This window comes from Sorex fumeus, unplaced genomic scaffold, assembly GCF_029834395.1.
Source record: "Sorex fumeus unplaced genomic scaffold, SorFum_2.1 ptg000128l, whole genome shotgun sequence".
NCBI lineage: Eukaryota > Metazoa > Chordata > Mammalia > Eulipotyphla > Soricidae > Sorex > Sorex fumeus.
The window spans coordinates 49,806,455-49,825,736 of NW_026606185.1; the positions used below are offsets into that span (position 1 = coordinate 49,806,455).

General features: G+C 40.2%; 1 protein-coding gene across 1 annotated transcript in view; it reads right to left on the reverse strand.

The window, feature by feature from the left end:
• Positions 1–10,537: 10,537 nt before the first annotated feature.
• Positions 10,538–19,282, reverse strand: part of SKOR2 (SKI family transcriptional corepressor 2) — a 57,865-nt gene continuing 49,120 nt past the window's right edge. Inside the window, exons 8-9 of the mRNA XM_056138342.1 lie at positions 16,557–16,622; positions 10,538–10,633 (exon numbers count right to left, since the gene is read on the reverse strand). Coding sequence (XP_055994317.1) covers positions 16,560–16,622 — 63 coding nt within the window. The 3' untranslated portion in view covers positions 10,538–10,633; positions 16,557–16,559. The remainder of the gene's footprint in view (positions 10,634–16,556; positions 16,623–19,282) is intronic.

Sequence of the window (19,282 nt, forward strand, 5' to 3'; positions counted from 1 at the left end):
GACTCTATAAATACACTTGGATAGAACTAACATCTTAAAAATAATGAATTCAATGTATTTCTCAAGATTTTCATATATTTCAAATTTCTCTCAGCAATATTTTGAGCTTTCTGGCATATGATCTTATATACCTTTTGATAAATTTTATTTTGATTAATTTTGTTGTTGGAATGAAATTCATGTACCATAAAATTAACCATTTTCAAAATGACATTTCAATGACATTTAAAACCTTTTGTGTAACTGCCACTTCCATTTAGTCCCAAAATATTTTCATCACTTATAAGAAAACCCTGTACTCATGAAACTGTCTCTCCAAATCATCCTTTCCCTACCTGAAAACCATCATATTGATTTTTGTCTCTGGATTTGTCGATACTGGATATTTTGTAAACATTGAATGTGGAATTTGTATCATGAACCATGTGGCTTTCTGCCTGGCTTTTTTCACGTGGCATAGCATTTTCAAGATTCATCCATATTATAGCGTGAGTCAGTACTTCAGTCCTTCTAACAGCTAAATAATAATAAATAATAATCTATTCCATGTCGGTACCACATTTTCTTATATATTTATCCAGCCACTTGGGTTATTTTGACTATTTTGACTTTTGTGTCTTCTGTGAACACTTGTATAAAAATATGTATTTGAAAAAAAATAATTTTTTGAGTACCTATTTCAGTGCTTTGGGGTATATAACTAATTCCTAACTAGAAATTCTAGGTAATAGGAACGTTTTGTGTTTAATTTTGTGAAGACCTGCCAAACTCTACCTGGCTTTCCACTCCCACCAGCCATGTACAAGAGTTCTAATTTCCCTCTTGTCTTTACTAATGCTGTTATCATCAGTCTTCCTGGTAATAGTCATCCCAGTGAGCATGAAATGGTCTGCGAAGTGAAGTGGGTTCATCATGGCTCTTGAATTGCATTTTCTCCATGAATCACTATGTTAGGCATCTTTCCGTGCATTTATTGGACATTTTTCTATCTTCTTTGGAAAAATGTCTATGCAAATCATTTGTGCATTTTTATTATCAAGTTGTAAGAGTTATTCACATATTCTGAAGAACTCTTATAACTTGAAGAACTCTTAGAAACTCCTTACCAGGTAACTGATTTGTAAATAGTTTCTCTTTTTTCTCTAAGTTGCCTTCTCCCTTTCTGATGATATTGTATGAAGCACAGAAAGCTTATAATTTTGATAAAGTCCCATTTATCTCTTTTTTTCTTTTGTTCCTTGTGCTTGTGGTCTTGTGTTTAAGAAGCTTTGCCTAAAAGGAAAAGGAGAGAGAGAGAGCAATAAGTAAAGTGCCTCTCATAGGGGAAGCTGGGGGTGGAGGTGGGGAGTTGGGATGGTGGTGGGGAAAGCCTGGACATTGGTGGAGGGAAATGTACACTGGTGGATGGATGGGTGCTGGATCATTTTATGACTGAAACCCAACTATGAACAGCTTTGTAATAGTCTATCTCACAGATAATCAATTTTTAAAAAATTTTAAGAAGTAAATGTGAAGTTCATGAACAATACAACCAGTTTAATCAATGGCCGAATAAATAGCAGTACTCCTAATTAAAAAAAAGAGAGAGAGAATCTTTGCCTAATGTCATGCCATAAAGATTCACTCCTGTGTTTTCCTTTTTCTTTTTCTTTTTTTGCCACACCCAGCAGTGCTCAAGGCTTACTTCTGGCTCTGTGTTCAGGGATCACTCCTGGTAGTTTTCCCAGGACCACATGGGGCACAGTGATTAAACCTGGGTTGGACATGCAAAGCAAAGATCCTACTTGACATGCTATTGCTCTAGCCCTTGTATTTCTTTCTAAGACTATAATTTTTAGCTCTTAAATAAGCTCCTTCAAGTAGCATCATCTTGGAGCATTTCTCTTTCCTTTGCATCAGCAAAGGAACTCTGCTAATGAAATCTTAGTTTCAGGTGAGGTTAGGGAGAGGTTAATTTTGTTGAAAATGAGTCTTTTGTACCTTTTAAATAATACCAGTTAAAGAACTTCCAATTCACTTCTCTGTAAATTGGGGGCGAGAGGGTCTTACCTTAGCTTACTAAATAGTGAGTAGTGGAGTTTGGTGGTTAAAAGAAGAAGTTTCGAAGTGACAGTGGCTCTAGGTTCAAATTTCTGATTTCTATTATCAGCTGAGTGACTTAGCTCCAAGTTTCAATTAGTCAGTTACATAGTTAAATAGTCCCTGCCTCATAAGGTTGCTAAGAGGATTAAATGAAATAATGCATTAAGACATAGTATAATGTTTGGCTTATTCTAACGACGCAGTGAAAGTTGGCTGCTGTTATTATTATTGGCTGCCAAGTAATTGGATGATAGCATCATGTAAACAGAAAAAAAGAGAAAGCAAATCCATATAAAATCACAGCTTCACCAATGATGGTTTAGTACTGAATTCAAGCAGTATTTAACCATGTTTTAACACACACAATTTGGGGGAAATGTTGATACTTTAAAAAGTCAATCTCTAGAGGGCCATAAAAGCTATTTTAATCACTTCAACTAATTACAAGGAAGTATAAATCAATAAACTTTGCTAAATGGTCTAAAATATAATAAAGAAAACCATCATTAACAATCATTCAGGAAGCCACTGTCCTTGGGAGAGAGAGGATGTGAAAGTTGGAGAACAATGAAATGACTGTGAAAACTCCAGGCGTTAAAAATGCTTCGGCGGAGATAGTACAGCGGGTAACAAGCAAGCCCTGAATGTGACCAACCTGGATGTGATCCCCAGCACCTCCTATGACCCCCGAGACTGCCAGGACTGATCCCTGAGTACAGAGCCAGGAGTCAGCACCAGGGTCCACCGGGTGTGGCCCCAAAACAGACACAGAAACAAATGCTCCAGGACAGTCTCTTTAGCAGAGAGTTATAGCTTATTCAAATTAACTTTAGGAAACCTGAGTTCATAAACAAAATCATCTGTAGATTCGGCATGGTATGAAATCAGTGGCCATTTGTAGAAAGAATTCCCTCCTCTTTCTTGGGGAGGGCAGGGGTGGCTGTGCTCAGGGCTTATTCCTGCTCTGTGCATTTCTGGCAGTGCTTGGGGGGGATCATATGGGGTGCCAGGGATCCAACCTGGGTTGGCCTTGTGCAAGGCAAACATTTTACCCACTGTGCTATCTGGCCCTATTTTTGTTCTTGCTGTATATTTTCAGATCTCTTCTGAACTCAAACTCTGCCCTCTCGATTTCTCCTATAGTTGGAGCACTGTTTCAGGGCTCAAGTCAGGAGGGGAGGTCGAGACATCAATAGTCTGAGCTCTCTCCCTCTCTCCCTTTGTGGTGGTTTCTGGCTCGAGTCTGAGAGTCCAAGGGTTCTCACCTGATTTCCCATTTACATTTTTACCCTCTGCCTAGGAGAACCACTGCCCATCTGTGCTGTGGAACCATACTGCTTCCATCCCATCGTAGCCCCAAGTCAAGGACTGGACTTTCCTCAGGGGTGTAGTTTTCCCAAGACTAGAGCAAGCCTGTGAACGCAAAGTGTGCAACAGGGACCCACTATCATGGATATATGAAGACTGACAGCCTCTACGATGGAGTTTGTATCTGTTGCTGAGCTCTGTTCTTTTGAAGGGGTCCTATCTACATACCTGGTCATAGTTTTGCTTGCATCATAGAAGAACATTTTGGACAGTATTCCATTCCAGCCAATCTCCTGCCCTAACCCTGGAGAGCAGACCGAGACTCCATTCAGCCCCCTTCACTATGTTCATCTGTCTGTATTACCGTTGGGGGTTATTAAACAGAAACATTACAGACTGGCTCCACTGTGAAGGTGAGGCCAAGAGATTGAGAAACATTTTCCCTGTCTTTAAGATTTGAAGCTTGTTTCTGCAATTAATTGGCCTTCATATTCCCTGACCTTCCTTGGTTAAATAAAAAAGCTAATGAGACCATCAAATGGCATTAATAGTATAATTGTGCATTCTATGCAAAGTGATCATACAAATAAGAAGTTATGTTATTACTGGGTAATCAGAGCTGCTCCTAAATAGAAAGCAGAGCTGTGCAATTAGTGTTAACAGAAAATTTAAAATAACAGTGGTGAAACAAAACAGAACCTCATTTCTCTCCAACATAAAAGATATTGGACAGGTCGCAGTTCCTCTGTCACCAGAAACTTAGGCTTTTATTCTCTTTCAGGGTTGTTCTGGTTCTAACCCTAAAGTCACCTGGTGACCCAAAATGATTTGGGGGCTCTTGTCCTCTCCACATCAGCAAAGAGAGAAGGGGAAGGGGAGAGAAAAAAACATTGCTTAACTAAGACCTACTCTTTTGGATGTGATTTTTTGAAAGCTGTATATATTTACCCCTACATCTTATTGACCAGGAGAGGATCACAGGTCTAGGATCTAGAGGATGTAGAGGATCTGGGCCATTAAGCCTAGAAAATGTAGTCTTGGGACCGGAGATATAGTACAGTGGGCATTTGCCTTGCACACAGCCGACTGGGGTTCAGTCCCCGGCATCCCATATGGTCCCCTGAGCACCACCATCAGTGATTTCTGAGTGCAGAGCCAGGAACTAACCTCTGAGCATCGCTGGTGTGACCCAAAAATCAAACAAACAAACCAAAACAAAAAAGGAAAATGTAATCTTTTATTTAGTGGGTTTTCCATAGTAGCCCCCGATAATGGACTCTCTTGGACAGCAAGATATTCTTGATGGTCATATGAAACCAAATGAAAGGTCATCACTAATTTAGTGAAAGAAAATTTCATTCAAAATGAAAACACCTTTCAGCACACATTTCCCCCTCCATAGCATCCAACCATCCTTTACTTGGTGGCCGCTTCTCTATCTGAGTTGCCTTTCCCCCCAGCATGTGAGGCCAGCTTCCAAGTCGTGGAGCAATCCTCCTGGTCCTTATCTCTACTATCCTAGGGTGTTAGTCTCCCATTCTATTGCTTTATATTTCACAAATGAGTGCAGTCTTTCTATGTCTGTCTCTCTCTTTCTGATTCATTTCACTTAGTGTCATACTCTGCATGTTGATCCACTTACATGCAAATTTCATGACTTCATCTTTTCTAACAGCTGCATAGTATTCCACTGTGTAGATGTACCAAAGTTTCTTTAACTAGTCATCTGTTCTCGGGCACTCGGGTTTCTTCCAGATTCTATTATAAACAATTTCTAATTTTTTGAGAAACGTCCATACTATTTTCCAAAAGGGTTGAACTGAGCATGATGGCCACTTAACACCTGCATTGCAAACCACAACACCCAAAAGGAGAGAGAATAAAAGGAAATACACCTGCCACAGAGGCGGGGGTGGCGGGGGCGGGGTTGATGGGAGGGATACTGGGAACATTGGTGGTGGAGAATGGGCACTGGTGGAGGGATGGGTACTCAGTTATTGTATGACTGAAACGTAAGCATGAAAGTTTGTAAGTCTGTAACTGTACCTCATGGTGATTCACTAAAAAAATAAAAAATTAAAAACAAAGCAAAACAAAAAAAATGAAAACACCATTTATTTAGTGTTTTTTCCATAATGGCTTGGATACTCTTTGATAGCAAGATGCTCTAGATCATCTGAAACCAAATGAAAGATCACCATTCTATGAGAGTACATTTACAATGGTAACAGTTAGGTGCCAAGAGTGTGACTCAATGGTCAGATACCCATCTGACATGTGTAAGGCCGGGGTTTGATTCCCAGTACTGTGAAAATAAATAAAATAACAACTGTGCAATGATGTCTTGTGGCTAGCTCAAATAAAATCAATGAGATCCATCCACTCATTTAACAGAAAATGATTTGTGTAACTACTGCATGTTGGGAAGTGTACTCTGAAGTAAGGAGAGAGTAATGAGCTGAAAACAGCCCCTGCCCCCATAAAGCTTACAGTGCACATTTTCCCTCGAAGGGAGTGTATATCACTACGGACAAGTGTGATCGGTCACGGGGAGCTTGGTAAGGTGATTGGACAAAGTCAATGGAGCCCCCCTCATTAGACTTGGAGTAGACTGGAAGTCTCCTATTAAAGACTTGGTTACGCGACCCTAGCACGTCCATCTTCTCTGACCTATCTCACTGTGGGCCAAGGCTGTCCCCCATCCTTACCTTGGTTGCTTTGATGAGCAACACTGGTACACACTTCATTGTGAAGCTGGAACTCCAAATAGCGGTTCTACTAGGCTTGCACTGAGCGTGTGGATCGATATTAAAGGTCTAACTTTGGGCCTAATGCTCGCAGACACTGTATTACTGATCCATCCCTGGTTCCTGACCCCTGCTGTTTTAAATCTTACTCTTACATGAGAGACTGTTTTCTTGTTCCTAGCCCCTGGAGCTAGAAGAGAAGGCTCCCTCTGTTGCTCACCAAGCTCAGGTGATACTCATTGCTCAAATCTAAGAAAATTAGGACGTGCTCTCCTCTTCTCCTTGCCTGTGGCAAAGGGAGGCACAATTACAAGGCTTTACTGAGGAACAGTTCCAATTGTCTGGTCATAATATTTTATTGGTTGGACTGGGATTTCTGCTTTGATTTTTTTCTCTGACCCTTATTGATTCAATCATTTCCTTTGGAATTAAAATAGAGAATTTATTTGCATTGCTTAAATCTGGGTTGACCTTGACATTTTAACATGATACAAGTGAAAGGAAAGAATAGCATTTTTCTACTATCATATTGTAAAATCAAGAATTTGGATTTGTCCTTATCAAGAGTGACTATTTTTAGCCCCATTGTGTGCTTTAGATGAATGTCCTGTTTGTTTCCACAAGGCAGTTCAGATAATCCAATCACATACAATTTCAAAGACATATTCCTTTTGTTCTAAGAAGTGTCAAATATGACTATAATAAAGAAGAGGTGGTCTCCTTTGTGAGAAGATCTGTAGGTTCACGACATATCTGTATCACTGTCTTATGTTTGTTTGTTTGCCCGGGCTACACCTGGCAATGCTCAGGGGTAACCTGGCTCTGCGCTCAGGAATTACTCCAGGTGGTACTGGGAGACCATGTGGGATGCTGGGGATCAAACCCTGGTCAGCCACATGCAAAGCAAGTACTCTACCCATTAAACTCTCTCTCCAGTCCCTGTGTAACTAAGTCTCATTCCTTGACTGTTTGTTGCCAAACTTCATGGTTGCATGGAGGATTAGCAGGTGCCAGTGTTTGTCAGGATCAGACAGACTGATGAAATACCTTGAAGCATGAAGCTAGGAGAATAAAGACAACAATAAATGCTAATATCTCTAGTGTCCAGAAAGAGGTAGACCAGCAGGCTCCTATAGCAACTGGAGTTTAGACAGAGCACTGCAAGACACTGGTGGAGAGTCAGTATTTCTCAGTCACAGGGGTCAATGGTTTTTCCTATTGCGTAAGCCAAATTGGGGCAGGTGCTACTACTCTGAATATCTCAAGGCTCTCAGCCATCCTTGTCAAGTTATCTGGTTGTAATTTCCCCTTTGCTACAAGATCATTTGCTAATATTTTAGCACTAACAACTCGAAGACATTTAAAGTTGTAATTGGAAAGAAAAGATGGACCCATGAATACTGCCAGTTGATGTAGCTGCAGGACAAAGACCTTGAATTAATTCATCTGAAAACCTGTTAGTCATTCTTCCTCTGCACTAGATGCCGCTCCTGCACTGAGACTGCACTCAGGTCCTTGCGTTCCAGAGAGAAAGATCCCTGCTGTTCCTTGGTGACTTTCCAGGAAACCTGGTTGTTGTCCCCTGGATCATTTTTGTCACCTCTTCTGGTAGTTTGGCTTAGAGTACTGAGCCAAGAGCTCTGGACTTCAGTCCTTTTGTACAGTTGAAAGTTTGCATGGGAGGAAAAAAATGCTACCAACTTGCCTGCCCAGTGACTCCTGAGCACAGGCTCCTGTTTCGTAAACATGTGTTATGTCTGAAGTGCTGTGTGAGCCCCTAATCCAGATCCAGAATCCAGGTCTTGGTATCTTTCCCTTCTTTGACCCCAACTCTCATGAGAACTTCAAGGATTAAAAAGAAAATTGCAAAGGAGTGTCTTTCCTTTGGTTTCTTCGCAGGATAGCTAAGGATTGGAACATTGACCTCAAAGGAAAATAGGGAAGTTAATTTTTTTTTGGGGGGGGGGAGTACTTCCTGCTAGTAGAGATGGTTGAGGAAAAGTATCAGATATCAGGGTTATGCACTTTAATCCTCAGTGAAACCAGGCAGGGATTCCAGGATGAAGATTAGTTAGGATGCTGGTAGCAACCTCAGGGCAAAGGTCACTTGTGGCAGATTGCAGCACAACCCATCACTGCTTAGAGCTCCTGGCCTGCAGGGGTTTCATCACTTCAGCTCCTTTATATTTTTGACACCATTCTGTTGGCATAAGATGGTATCACGACATCAGGATCATAATAAGGAGAAGAAAGGTACAAGGTCAACTCCATCACCAACCTGTTAGAAGATTTGGCAGGAATTTAGAACCTTCCCATTGCCCTTCTCAGATCTAGCTAGATATGGAGGTCTCTAGCTGTCCACAATCGCCACAAGCTAAGTTAGACTTTGCTTATTAGTCTGTTTTGGGCCACAGTCATACATGTCCTCAGGGCTTACGCAAAGCTCTGCACTCCTAATCACTCCTGCTTGGGAAACCAGGTAGGGTGCCAGGGAATGAACCTGGGACAACTGCATGAAGGGAAAGCTCTTTACCCATTGTATTACCTTTCTGTCCCCCTAAACTCGACTTTAAAAACCACTTTTGAAGGAATTCAATTTTTCAAAGAAAAGAATTTGAATGTGTTGCCAAAATAATTTTTAAAAAGTTCCAAAAGGCACATGAAAAAATGCTCTTCATCACTAACCACCAGGGAGATGCAAATCAAAACAACAATGAGATGTCATCTCACACCAAAGAGACTGGCGCACATACAAACGAACAAGAACAACCAGTGCTGGTGTGGATGCATGGAGAAAGGGACTCTAATTCATTGCTGGTGGGAATGCTGACTGTTCCAATCTTTTTGGAAAACAATATGGACATTCCTCAAAAATATAGAAGTTGAACTCCCATTTGACCCAGCAATACCATTCTGGGAATATACCCTGGGGCCCCAAAAACACAGCGGAAACACCATCTGCACTCCTATGTTCATGGCAGCACTATTCACAAAAGCCAGAATCTGGAACAGCCTGAGTGCCTGAGAACAGACAAATGGATAAAGAAATATGGCACATCTACACAATGCAGCTGTTGGGGAAAATGAAGTCATGAAATTTGCCTACAAATGGATGGACATGGAGAGTATCATACTGAGTAAATGAGTCAGAAGGAGAGAGATATCGAATAACTGCATCCATTTGTGGTATACAAAAAAATAATAGAAGAGTAATATCCAAGACCAGGGAAAACAGGGGCTAAGAGGACAGGTCAATGATTGGAATCTATCACAAATGTATATGGGCATAGGGTAGGTAAGATAAAGAAGGGACCAGTATGACAATAATAGTTGGAAATGATCACGATAGACAAGAACTGAGTGTTAAAAGTAGGTAACGGGATAACCTTTCAGCATCTGTATTGCAAACCACAATGTCCCAAAGGTGGGGGCGGGAGGGAGGGAGGAAAGGAAGGAGAGAGAGAGAGAGAGAGAGAGAGAGAGAGAGAGAGAGAGAGAGAGAGAGATATTACCTGCCATAGAGGCAGACTGCGGTAGGGATGGGAGATGGTGGGAGGGAAACAGGGGACACTGGTGCTGGGAAATGTACACCAGTGGAGGGATAGGAGTTGGAACACTTTATGATTGAAACCTAATCATGATCAGTTTTGTAAGGGTCTATCTGACAGTGATTCAATAAAAAACTATTAAAAATTTAAAAAAGTATTTGTTTCTCTCTTCCACTTCCCCCAGTAAACGCATTTAACTATGTGAGCATGACTCTTATTTCATAGTTTTTTTTATTATAGACTTTTTTTATCCACATGAATCTTAAAGAAACTACAACAGAGTTAAATACCATTTTTGATAACATGATTATATTCTTAATTACACTCAATATTAAACTGTAAAATATTTCCAGAGGAATACAATCTTCATTCATACAGCAGGCAAAGTACCAGAGAGGAAGGGCCACCGTGGAAGTCTGTCCAGTTTGCTGCGGAAAGCAGGTCAGTATGACAGTCCGAGCTGTTGACACATCTTCCCCACTCCTAGGACTGGTCTTGTGTTGTCTTTCCACCAAGAATCACTTCTCCCGATGTCAAAAGACAGTCTTATAGTGCTGTGCTCTCTGAGGGAGCACCACTGATACCACTTGGGACCCTCCGTGTCCACAGATTGTCCACCCTGGTCGGCTAATGGTCCACACCCCTGCTCCAGGGTCAGTTGGCCTCTAAAAACACAAAGACTCAAACTTTGGTTCCACCAAAAGATGCGACAAGCATTGACTGCTCTGGTTGGCTCCCCCCGCCCCCCACTAACAAATGGCCGCCACAGTCTATGTTATTTTACATGGTTGTCCGTGCTGCTTTGAGGTCACTTGTCCCGCGGTTCTCCCAAACTGGATTTTGTATTTGATTCCCAAGCCCTTTCAATTCAAAGTCCTTATGTGGGTCAGAAGTGCTCAGTGGCAAGCTGTATCTTACAAGAGAACAAGAGTAAGTGGTTCTGTGCACCTGGGATAAGACAAAAATCACAGAATGACTACTTCTGCAGGGTACGATCAGACAACTTCCAAACATCTGATAGTATATCTTTAAGAAAAACATTTCAGGGGCTGGAGCAAAAGTACAGTGGGCATTTACCTTGCTCATGGCCAACCCAGGTTTGAACCTGGCACCACATATGGTTCCCCACCCCGCCAAGCCTGCCAGGAGTGATCACTGAGTGCAGAGTCAGAGTCAGGGTGTGGTCCTCTCCCACAACTGACCCCCTCCCCCAACACACACATCACACACATCACACACAAACACACACACACACACAGACGTTTTAGTAGCATTTGGATGAAAGTTTTGAGCAGTGAGTGCAAGAATCTTTCCTTTGTACATGTTTATTAGCTGTGTTAACTTTTAACATCTCTCTGCCATGGAGACAAACCCAAACCATTAAATCAGAGCATGCATGTTTGCTATGCCTTCTCCAGAGCAAAACCATTTGTTTCTTTGGTTTTGAACTACATCCAGCAGTGCTCAGAGGCAACTCCTGGCTTGGTCCTTGGGTTGCTCCCGGCAGTGCTCGGGGGACCATGCCATGCAGGGGATCAAACCTGGGCCTCCCCATGGGGGACATACACTGCACTTTCTCCCCGGTCCCACAGTAAAGTAAATTTTGCTGAATTCTAGAAGCTCCAATTTGTTGAACCAAATATAAAGACATTTTCTGTGTCAAAGGGAAATTAAGTTCCAGGCTCTGGGATCCTGCTGGCTTGGGCTAGCTAGCCCAAATGACACCTACTTCTCCTGTCCTGGAATGTTAGGGCAAAACTCTATAAGCATGGTCGGTTTTGTGATTCAGCATCAGCTAAACAATGGATTTTATTTATTCATTTATTTATTCATTTATTTCTTGGCATGGGTTGGACACCTGGAGGTGCTCAAAGTTTACTCCTGGCTCTGTGCTCTGGGATCACGCTTGGTGGGTTGGGGGGTGGGGGGGGAACATAGGTGATGCAGGGGATCTAATCCAGGTTGACCACGTGCGAAGCAAGTACTTGATTCACTGTACTGTCACTACAGCTCCATAGTAGATAGATTTCAAACTATTAATAACTGATAATGAAGATTTGACTAAAGCTATGATTATAGGTCATGCATCAGAGAACAGGTGACAGGTGGGAGGCAAGCAGGCACCCTGGTTCAAATTCTGCCACTTGCTGCCAGGAAGACCACAGACCACTTTCTTCACTTACTCATCTGTACTTCCATATTTTTAGTGAAAGAAAGGGCTAAAAATAGCAGTATTTTTTAATAACTTGTATTGAAGATTAAATAAGGCAGTTGACCTAAAGTGCCTGGACAGAATAGTGGCAGCTCATGGTCATTCTCAATGGAAACTCTTGAAAAAAACTGCTCCTCTGATATCTGACCCAAGGAAAGAAATAGATACACTCCCCCCCACTCCCTTCTACATCTGATCTATACAAAAGGGAGACACCGTGTTCCATTACAACCCCTTCCCAACCTTTTAATACCCCCGCCCCCTTCCTGCCTTGTTATTGTTCTTATAGCATTTCTTCCAGTAAAAGGTAAAAGGTAAAGGCCCTCCCGTTGATCGTCAATTTGCTCGAGCGGGCCCAGTAACGTCTCCATTGGAGACTTTGTTGTTACTGTGTCTGGCATATCAAATACTCTCGGTAGCTTGCCAGGCTCTCCGAGAGGGGCGGAGGAATTGAACTCGGGTCGGACATGTTGGCCGCTTGTAAGGCGAACGCCCTACCCGCTGTGCTATCGCTCCAGCCCAGTAGTGAAATAAAAATAGTGGAAGTTTACTAACGAATTCATTAGCACAGGAAAAATATCCCATCTTACAGAAGAAATCAAAGCAGCAATTAAGCAATGAAGAAAATATAGACAGAAGGCAAAAGGAGGTGCATCTGTCTTGTCCTTAGGTGTTAAATACAATATTAAGCAGCTGTTAGTGAAAGCAACCTCTTTATGGGAAAGTTGAGAGAATAGAAGACTGGCATATCAAAATTACTGAAATAAAACAGAATTTTTAGAGCTGGCAGAGACTTTGGTCAGGTTGGTCTCTCATATTTTGCAGTGATGTGAGACTCAAAGAGATAAAGTGATATTAATTAAGTTAAACAGGGAAGTAGTGTCCTAGGTAAGAACCATGTTGCTTCAAAACCAGCCCATGTTACTAGGAAGCTGAGAAGTGACCTTAGAGTCTAAGGGGCTTGGATGAAAGACTGACATGACACTGACTAGCGAAGGACTCACTGTGTCTCAGAATTCCCTGACATGAAATAGAGATGATAACAACAGCAACATAAGGATAAAGATAACAGCATGGCAAAGAATTTAGTCCAGGTACTGAATAGTTAGTGCTCAATAAATATTATTTTAAACTTGATCGACCAGTTTCTATAGAACTATAAATGAACTATTTCTGGCGACTTACTTCCCACTCACATGATATGTTTGAGCACGTGGGAATTTCAACCACCTACCTACAAAAATACTTGCTGATGTTGGAAGGTGCAAAGAACGTAAGTAAGAACTAAATTTGTCTCAACTTCATGAGCTTATTGGGGGCATAACAGATTATACTAGGGTATCTGGGTATTAACTGGATCAGAGAAACTCCCCAAAGTAAAGAAGACTGTTAGGAATAATTCTGGTATTAACTACCTTAGGTATAAAAGATAATACACCCGAGAATTTAAGTCTTTTCCAGATCATTTCTATTTTACTTATGGGCTTACTATGGAACAAAAATGCAGAGCAGTGCAATGTTTAATCTACTAGGGCTTGTTCTAGGCAATGGTTGAAGATAAATAAAATAAACAACACTATGCACAGCTGGGAACTAAACAAATAGAATTCACTGCCCCCAAGGAAACTATGCTTAAGTTAACAAAGGTTTAGAAAAACCCATGGATCTTTAAGGAGTTATCAAGGAAACGTCGAGAATATTCTGTGTAGATGCCTAAAATTTGAGGTGGGTGATGAACTACTTGGTTTTTTTAATGGAATTATACAATTTAGCATCCTGATCTGGTTGAACCTTTCCTTTGACTAAATGTGGACTTTCTTAGGCCCCAACGAAGGGAAAAAGAAAAATATTTGTAGAGAAGTGATATGTGGCAGTACTTGCTCAGCTTATTAAGTGGATTGCCTGTGGTTTTGAAAAGCTTCCTCCTCTTAATAGTCATATTGGAATCCACTGGGTGGCAAGAACACAGCATACTACCTTAAGGGTCATTCTTGCATAAGACATTAATGCATCAGTCCCTAATTTGGAAACCTGTGGTCACTCAGCAAGACAGAATTTGTCTCCCTCCCTTGGTGTAATGATTTTTATTTTGTAATCTCTCTTGGGGTAATTCCTTGCAGGCTTGGCATGTTGAGAATCAAATACTGCCTCTAACAATATGGTCGTGATTCTCTGCTTGGCTGATTTAGCTCAGCATTTAAGTAACCACTAATCTTCTGAAAGCACCAGGGTCTACTTAGAGAAATCCCGGTTGTCTGCAAGGATGGAAACAAAATCAGCATGGTGGAAGCATTAGTTACTAAACACAAATCAATCTTTTTTTTTTCTACCTTGCTATATGCTATGTCAACATCAGTGGCTTGGTTTCTGGGCAGTAAGTCCTTATCTTGTAGGTGCAAGAACAGCTGGGTTTGACAAGCAGGAAAGATGAGTTGGGGAAGTGGGAAAAATAAAGAGTTTATTGAAGTTCCTAAGAATAAATCAAACTATATTCTAATGGAGGAATCTCACAAACATGGCATAGAATAATTCAGGAACAAAAGAATGAATGCTCTATACAATGTCCTTATAAAACTACAATACCAAATAGAGATAATCTTGGTTGGGATGAGGAGAATAAATGGGCAGTGACATAAAGTGGCTTCTGATTGCTGGAAACAGAGTGAGATGAACCTGTAGAATGCACTAAGTTTAGATGTGTAGTCTTCATGATTTGTATATGGCTTGATGATTTTAGATTTCCTTTAATGCATTTTACACTTTAATGAGAAAGTTATTCAAATAAATATATCCAAAGACAGTCTCTGATTTGAGAAAAAATTAGTTGAACACTTACAAGCTATTAGACATGTGGTTTATTGGCATTAATTTTATTTTTAAAATTCTCTTTTATGAGGTTTGTTTGGTTTGGTTTGGTTTGGTTTGGTTGCCACATCCAGCATTGTGTTCTGTGTTCTGGGGTTTCTCCTGGTAGTGCTCAGGAGACCATGTGGTGTGTGGGATCAATCCAGTGTCTGTCACATGCCTCAATCCCTGTACTATCTCTGGCCCTCGGCATTAATTTTAATGATTCTTGCCCTGATGTCCTCAATATTCTGAGTTAAGATTCTGGGGCATACCGGCTATATTACAAAAATAAAGAAATCCCCCAAATTTCAGGAAAAATTACTTGAGGTTGATAATGTGGTGTGTGCCTTGCATACATGAAGCCTTGACTTTAATCCTTGTCCCCTCCACTGTCCAAAAGCAAAAAAAACAAGTAAACAAAAACAAAACCCTTGAATATATGAAATGGAACTGCTTCATAGGCTATTTATGTATTACTTATTAGGGTGGGAAATAATCATTTATTATCTGAATCTCTCTATTGCAGAAACAACAGCACATAGTGGGATACATAGTGGGAGCAAGTTAATTATTGAATTATTGAGTCAGGAGCCCTAGAATATCTCTCTTGTCTTTGCCACATGGATAGGAAACCTTATATCTTCTTTTTACCTCAGTTCCCTGAGGCATAAAATTAAGGGAAGCTTACAAATAATGGTTTTGCAAAGACTTTTGAGTTTCTGATGAAATAGAATAGAATCATTTTTGTGTACAACGAGTATTGAAGATTATCACCAAGAAAGATGATTGTACTAAAGAGGAGGATTGTTGTCTATACAGAGTAGCAGAGACTGGTGATATGCAGTAAAGAGACATGAGGAAAGAAATGAACCCATGAGCTGTATTACACAAAATTCTTCTTGCCAATAAATTGCGTCAGAGAAAATATGCTCCAGAAAGAAGTGATAGCAAAAATTATTGTGATTGGAATCAATCAAACTGACAAATGACCGCAGTCCTAGTTGCCCAGGAGCACCTACAAAAGCTACTGTGGAGTTTCTCCTGATTTAATAATTCCAATTGCTAAGCCATCCCTAACATATGGTTACAAAGACAACAATGGCCTAATTTTTATAGTCCTTCAATTCTAATAATTACGTATGTCTTCTTCCATAGAATAAAAAAAGTTTAGAATATACCTAAATATTTCATTTTTTAAATGTTTAGGTATATTCTAAACATAGTAGTTGAATTTCCACTGTCATCTTTTCCTTAAGAGTCTAGAATGGTTGTCTTTTAAATTGTTGCTGTGGATATAACCTTGGACCTGACTGAGTCCTAGGAAAACTATTATTGGTTTAGAAAAGAGATGAATTACTCTTTCTCAAGCACAATTTCTCAAAGGTCTTTGGTCACCAAAATTGTTTATTTTACTGTTTGCTGGTAACTCACTGAGAGTCAGATTTCAAGAAGATGTTTTGGAACTAAAGGAGAAACTGAGAAAATGAACCCCTAAGTATTATGCTGACTTCATTTCTTTAGAATACTTGGGTATTAGGTAAAATCAGGAAGAGCAGAAAAACTCAAAAGAGAATTACAATCCCTGCTGCAGACAGAACAGAGAATTTCTCTAGTTTCAGGAATTTTCCATAGAATTCATAAGACACAGTCATTAATTTGAAAAGTCCCATGCCCAGACATAACAGAGATCATCAGCATAATGGAAACATTACCAGTCCCTTGGGCTATTTATTTAAAACACGTCAATAACAAACCTGGCCAAACAATAACAACTCAGAATGAAGGTCAAAGTCTTTCCTTTGGTGCTCTCACCTTTTAGCTTTTGCTGAGGTGGGCGCCAAGCTTCTCTTTCCTAATCAAGCTTGCTGCGTAGGGAATCTGCAAGAGAAAAGCAAATAAACCTTTCCAGGTAAGCAACATTTGGGGAGGGGTTCTTCGTGTCTAACAGTTTGACTGTACATGGGTCCGACCCGAAGAAAAATGATGTCCTTTTAATAGGAGTAGGAGGCTTCTGGGGTACAGCATTTGTAAGGCCTATTAAAAAGCAAATCTGGGGCAGAATTGGTTATCACACAGGTTGCCGCTGACATAGTTACACAGACTGATTCCACACAGTCTCTGAGGTGCATTTCACTGAAAAAAGTCAAAATAAAAAACATTAGTACTTAGCAATATGGCATAATGGTTTTTTAGGTACAAAAACTAATCTCTGGTATTACAATGCATATCCCAAGGTCACAAAAGAAGAATGCGGTTATATACAAGTTCAAACATAATCTCTCATTTAATTAAGAGTGATGAAATATGCTATCATTGCAAATTAGAAATAAGATGAACTAAGTAAATACAAACTATTGCTCTGGGTAATTTCCCAATAACTACTAAGAAACATCAGAAATAATTGCATGGCATGGAAAATAGGCCCCCTGAGAATTCTACCTGGATAAATTCGAAAAGTACTTTTAATATTGGGACTTTGAATGAATGCCTACAACAGTCGATAGGCTGCTTTTTTGTTAGAAAATTCGAATGGTTGAAAGAAGACTACATGTATTATTAAGATTTGCCTCTGCTCTAACCCCCATTAAAGTACTCTATCACTATGTTCCTTGCCTTTATCATTATGGGGCTAACCTCAGGACTCTGAAGAGTCTGAACTATTTTATTTTTAAAGGAATATGAATTTTTAATCTTCTAAAATATATCATGAACGATGGCTGTTAGGTAAAAAGCAGTGAGGAAAATAAAATTCATTTCATTCGGTGAGGCAGTGTTTTCAAATACTGTTACATACATTTCCAACATGTTTATGTTTTTCTTTTTTGATCTTCCAGTCCTTAAATGCAAATCTTTATGGATGGGAAAGAGGTAGACTCTGTAATGATACTACTGACTAAGAGCAGAGCCGTCTTGCCGTCATAACTGGTCAGCTGAACTGTATAGTCTTTATAAAAGAAAAAGCAGACTCGAAGAACCACCTCATGCTTTTGGTTCAAAACCACCACAGGGATGTTCCAATAAGGGGCACAGACCTCACATTGAAATAAATGATTCAGAGAGTGCCATAAAAAGTTCAGGGTCCTAATTCCCTATCAGAAGATGTGAGCCGAGATCAGCTAGACAACAACGCCAAGCACAGTTACCTAGGAACCTACTCTAGTTACTGCTTCTTTTCACTCAATGTTATGCTACACCTGCAATTAACAGAGACACTCTTGAATCCTGATTTTCCATTGTGGTGTATGCCGCAATATGCCCCAAACACAGGGATCACATCGCCCTCTCTGCAGATGCACATTACAATAGTGCATTGAATGAAATCCTAGTGTTCAGGACAGAATGCAGGAATGATGTGCACCTTGGGGTAAAAGGAATGACTGAATGAAATGTTATTTGTGCTACTCTCACACTGATACAGCATTAAGATAACATGCCACCGGGATTTAGTAAGTGTCTGTGTGAGACAGGCACTTGCATAGTAAATTAATATCACCACGGGCCAGGTCATCAAGGCCAGAAAACTACTCTGTTAACCCCGAGAAAACTGCCCCAAGGGCACTATGTTCAGAGCTCAGCCACAATGTCCCCTTCTTTTCTCTTTCCTTTTTTATCAGAACCAACAATGTAGCATTTTATTAAGATGGGAGGCTGACAAGGAAAAAAAATGACTTCGGAATAAAAGTCATTTCCAAATAAGCCCATATGATCCTGAAATCTCCAAATTGGAGTTTAACTCTGGGTGAAGATTTATCCCCACTCAAGCGCTGACTGTCGTGCTTATTTCATTAAAGTTAGCTAAAGCCCAACAACAACAGAGACAAAGAGCAAACGGCTGTGAGTTAAAAAGAAATAGTACAGCCTCATGGTGTCTCACTCAAAAAAATTTAAAAAAAGAGAGAGATAATACAGGAAGTAGGGCACTTGCCTTGTACATGGCTGACCAGGGTTCCATTCATCCCCAGAACCCATGTGGTACCCTGAGCCTGCCAGGAGTGACCTCTTAGTGCAGAGCCAGGAGTAAGCCCTGAGCACAACTGGGTGTGCCTCCCCACAAATATGTATCTTTGTCCTAAATAATAAAGAACTCAGTCAACAAGACAGACCCCTGTTCATGAACAGGGCCCGCTGGTTCATGGAAATGATTCAATTTTGTTGTCTCTAAAATGTGCTTTTCCTCTCCCACCTTTACATTTCTGAAATTGTGTGCATTATAATTGATGTACTTTAGCAATAATAGTTGAAGCATTGTTTGTAATAATACATCAAATCATGACACTTTCCTAATTTCAGATCCTATGAAATACAATCCTCAGCAAATATCCCCCCAACTTGGAAACTCAGGTTCTAAAGTTTCCATGAAAGGCTAATTGTTCCACATAAACTTCACAGAATATAATTAACAAAGACTTTCTTTTTCTTCATTTTGAACATCTTGGACAGCATCAAGATTGACATGGACCAAATAACAACAAAATATAAACACACACAAAAGCAAAAAACCTTTAAAGTTATTATGTAACATATAAATTACCTAGTTC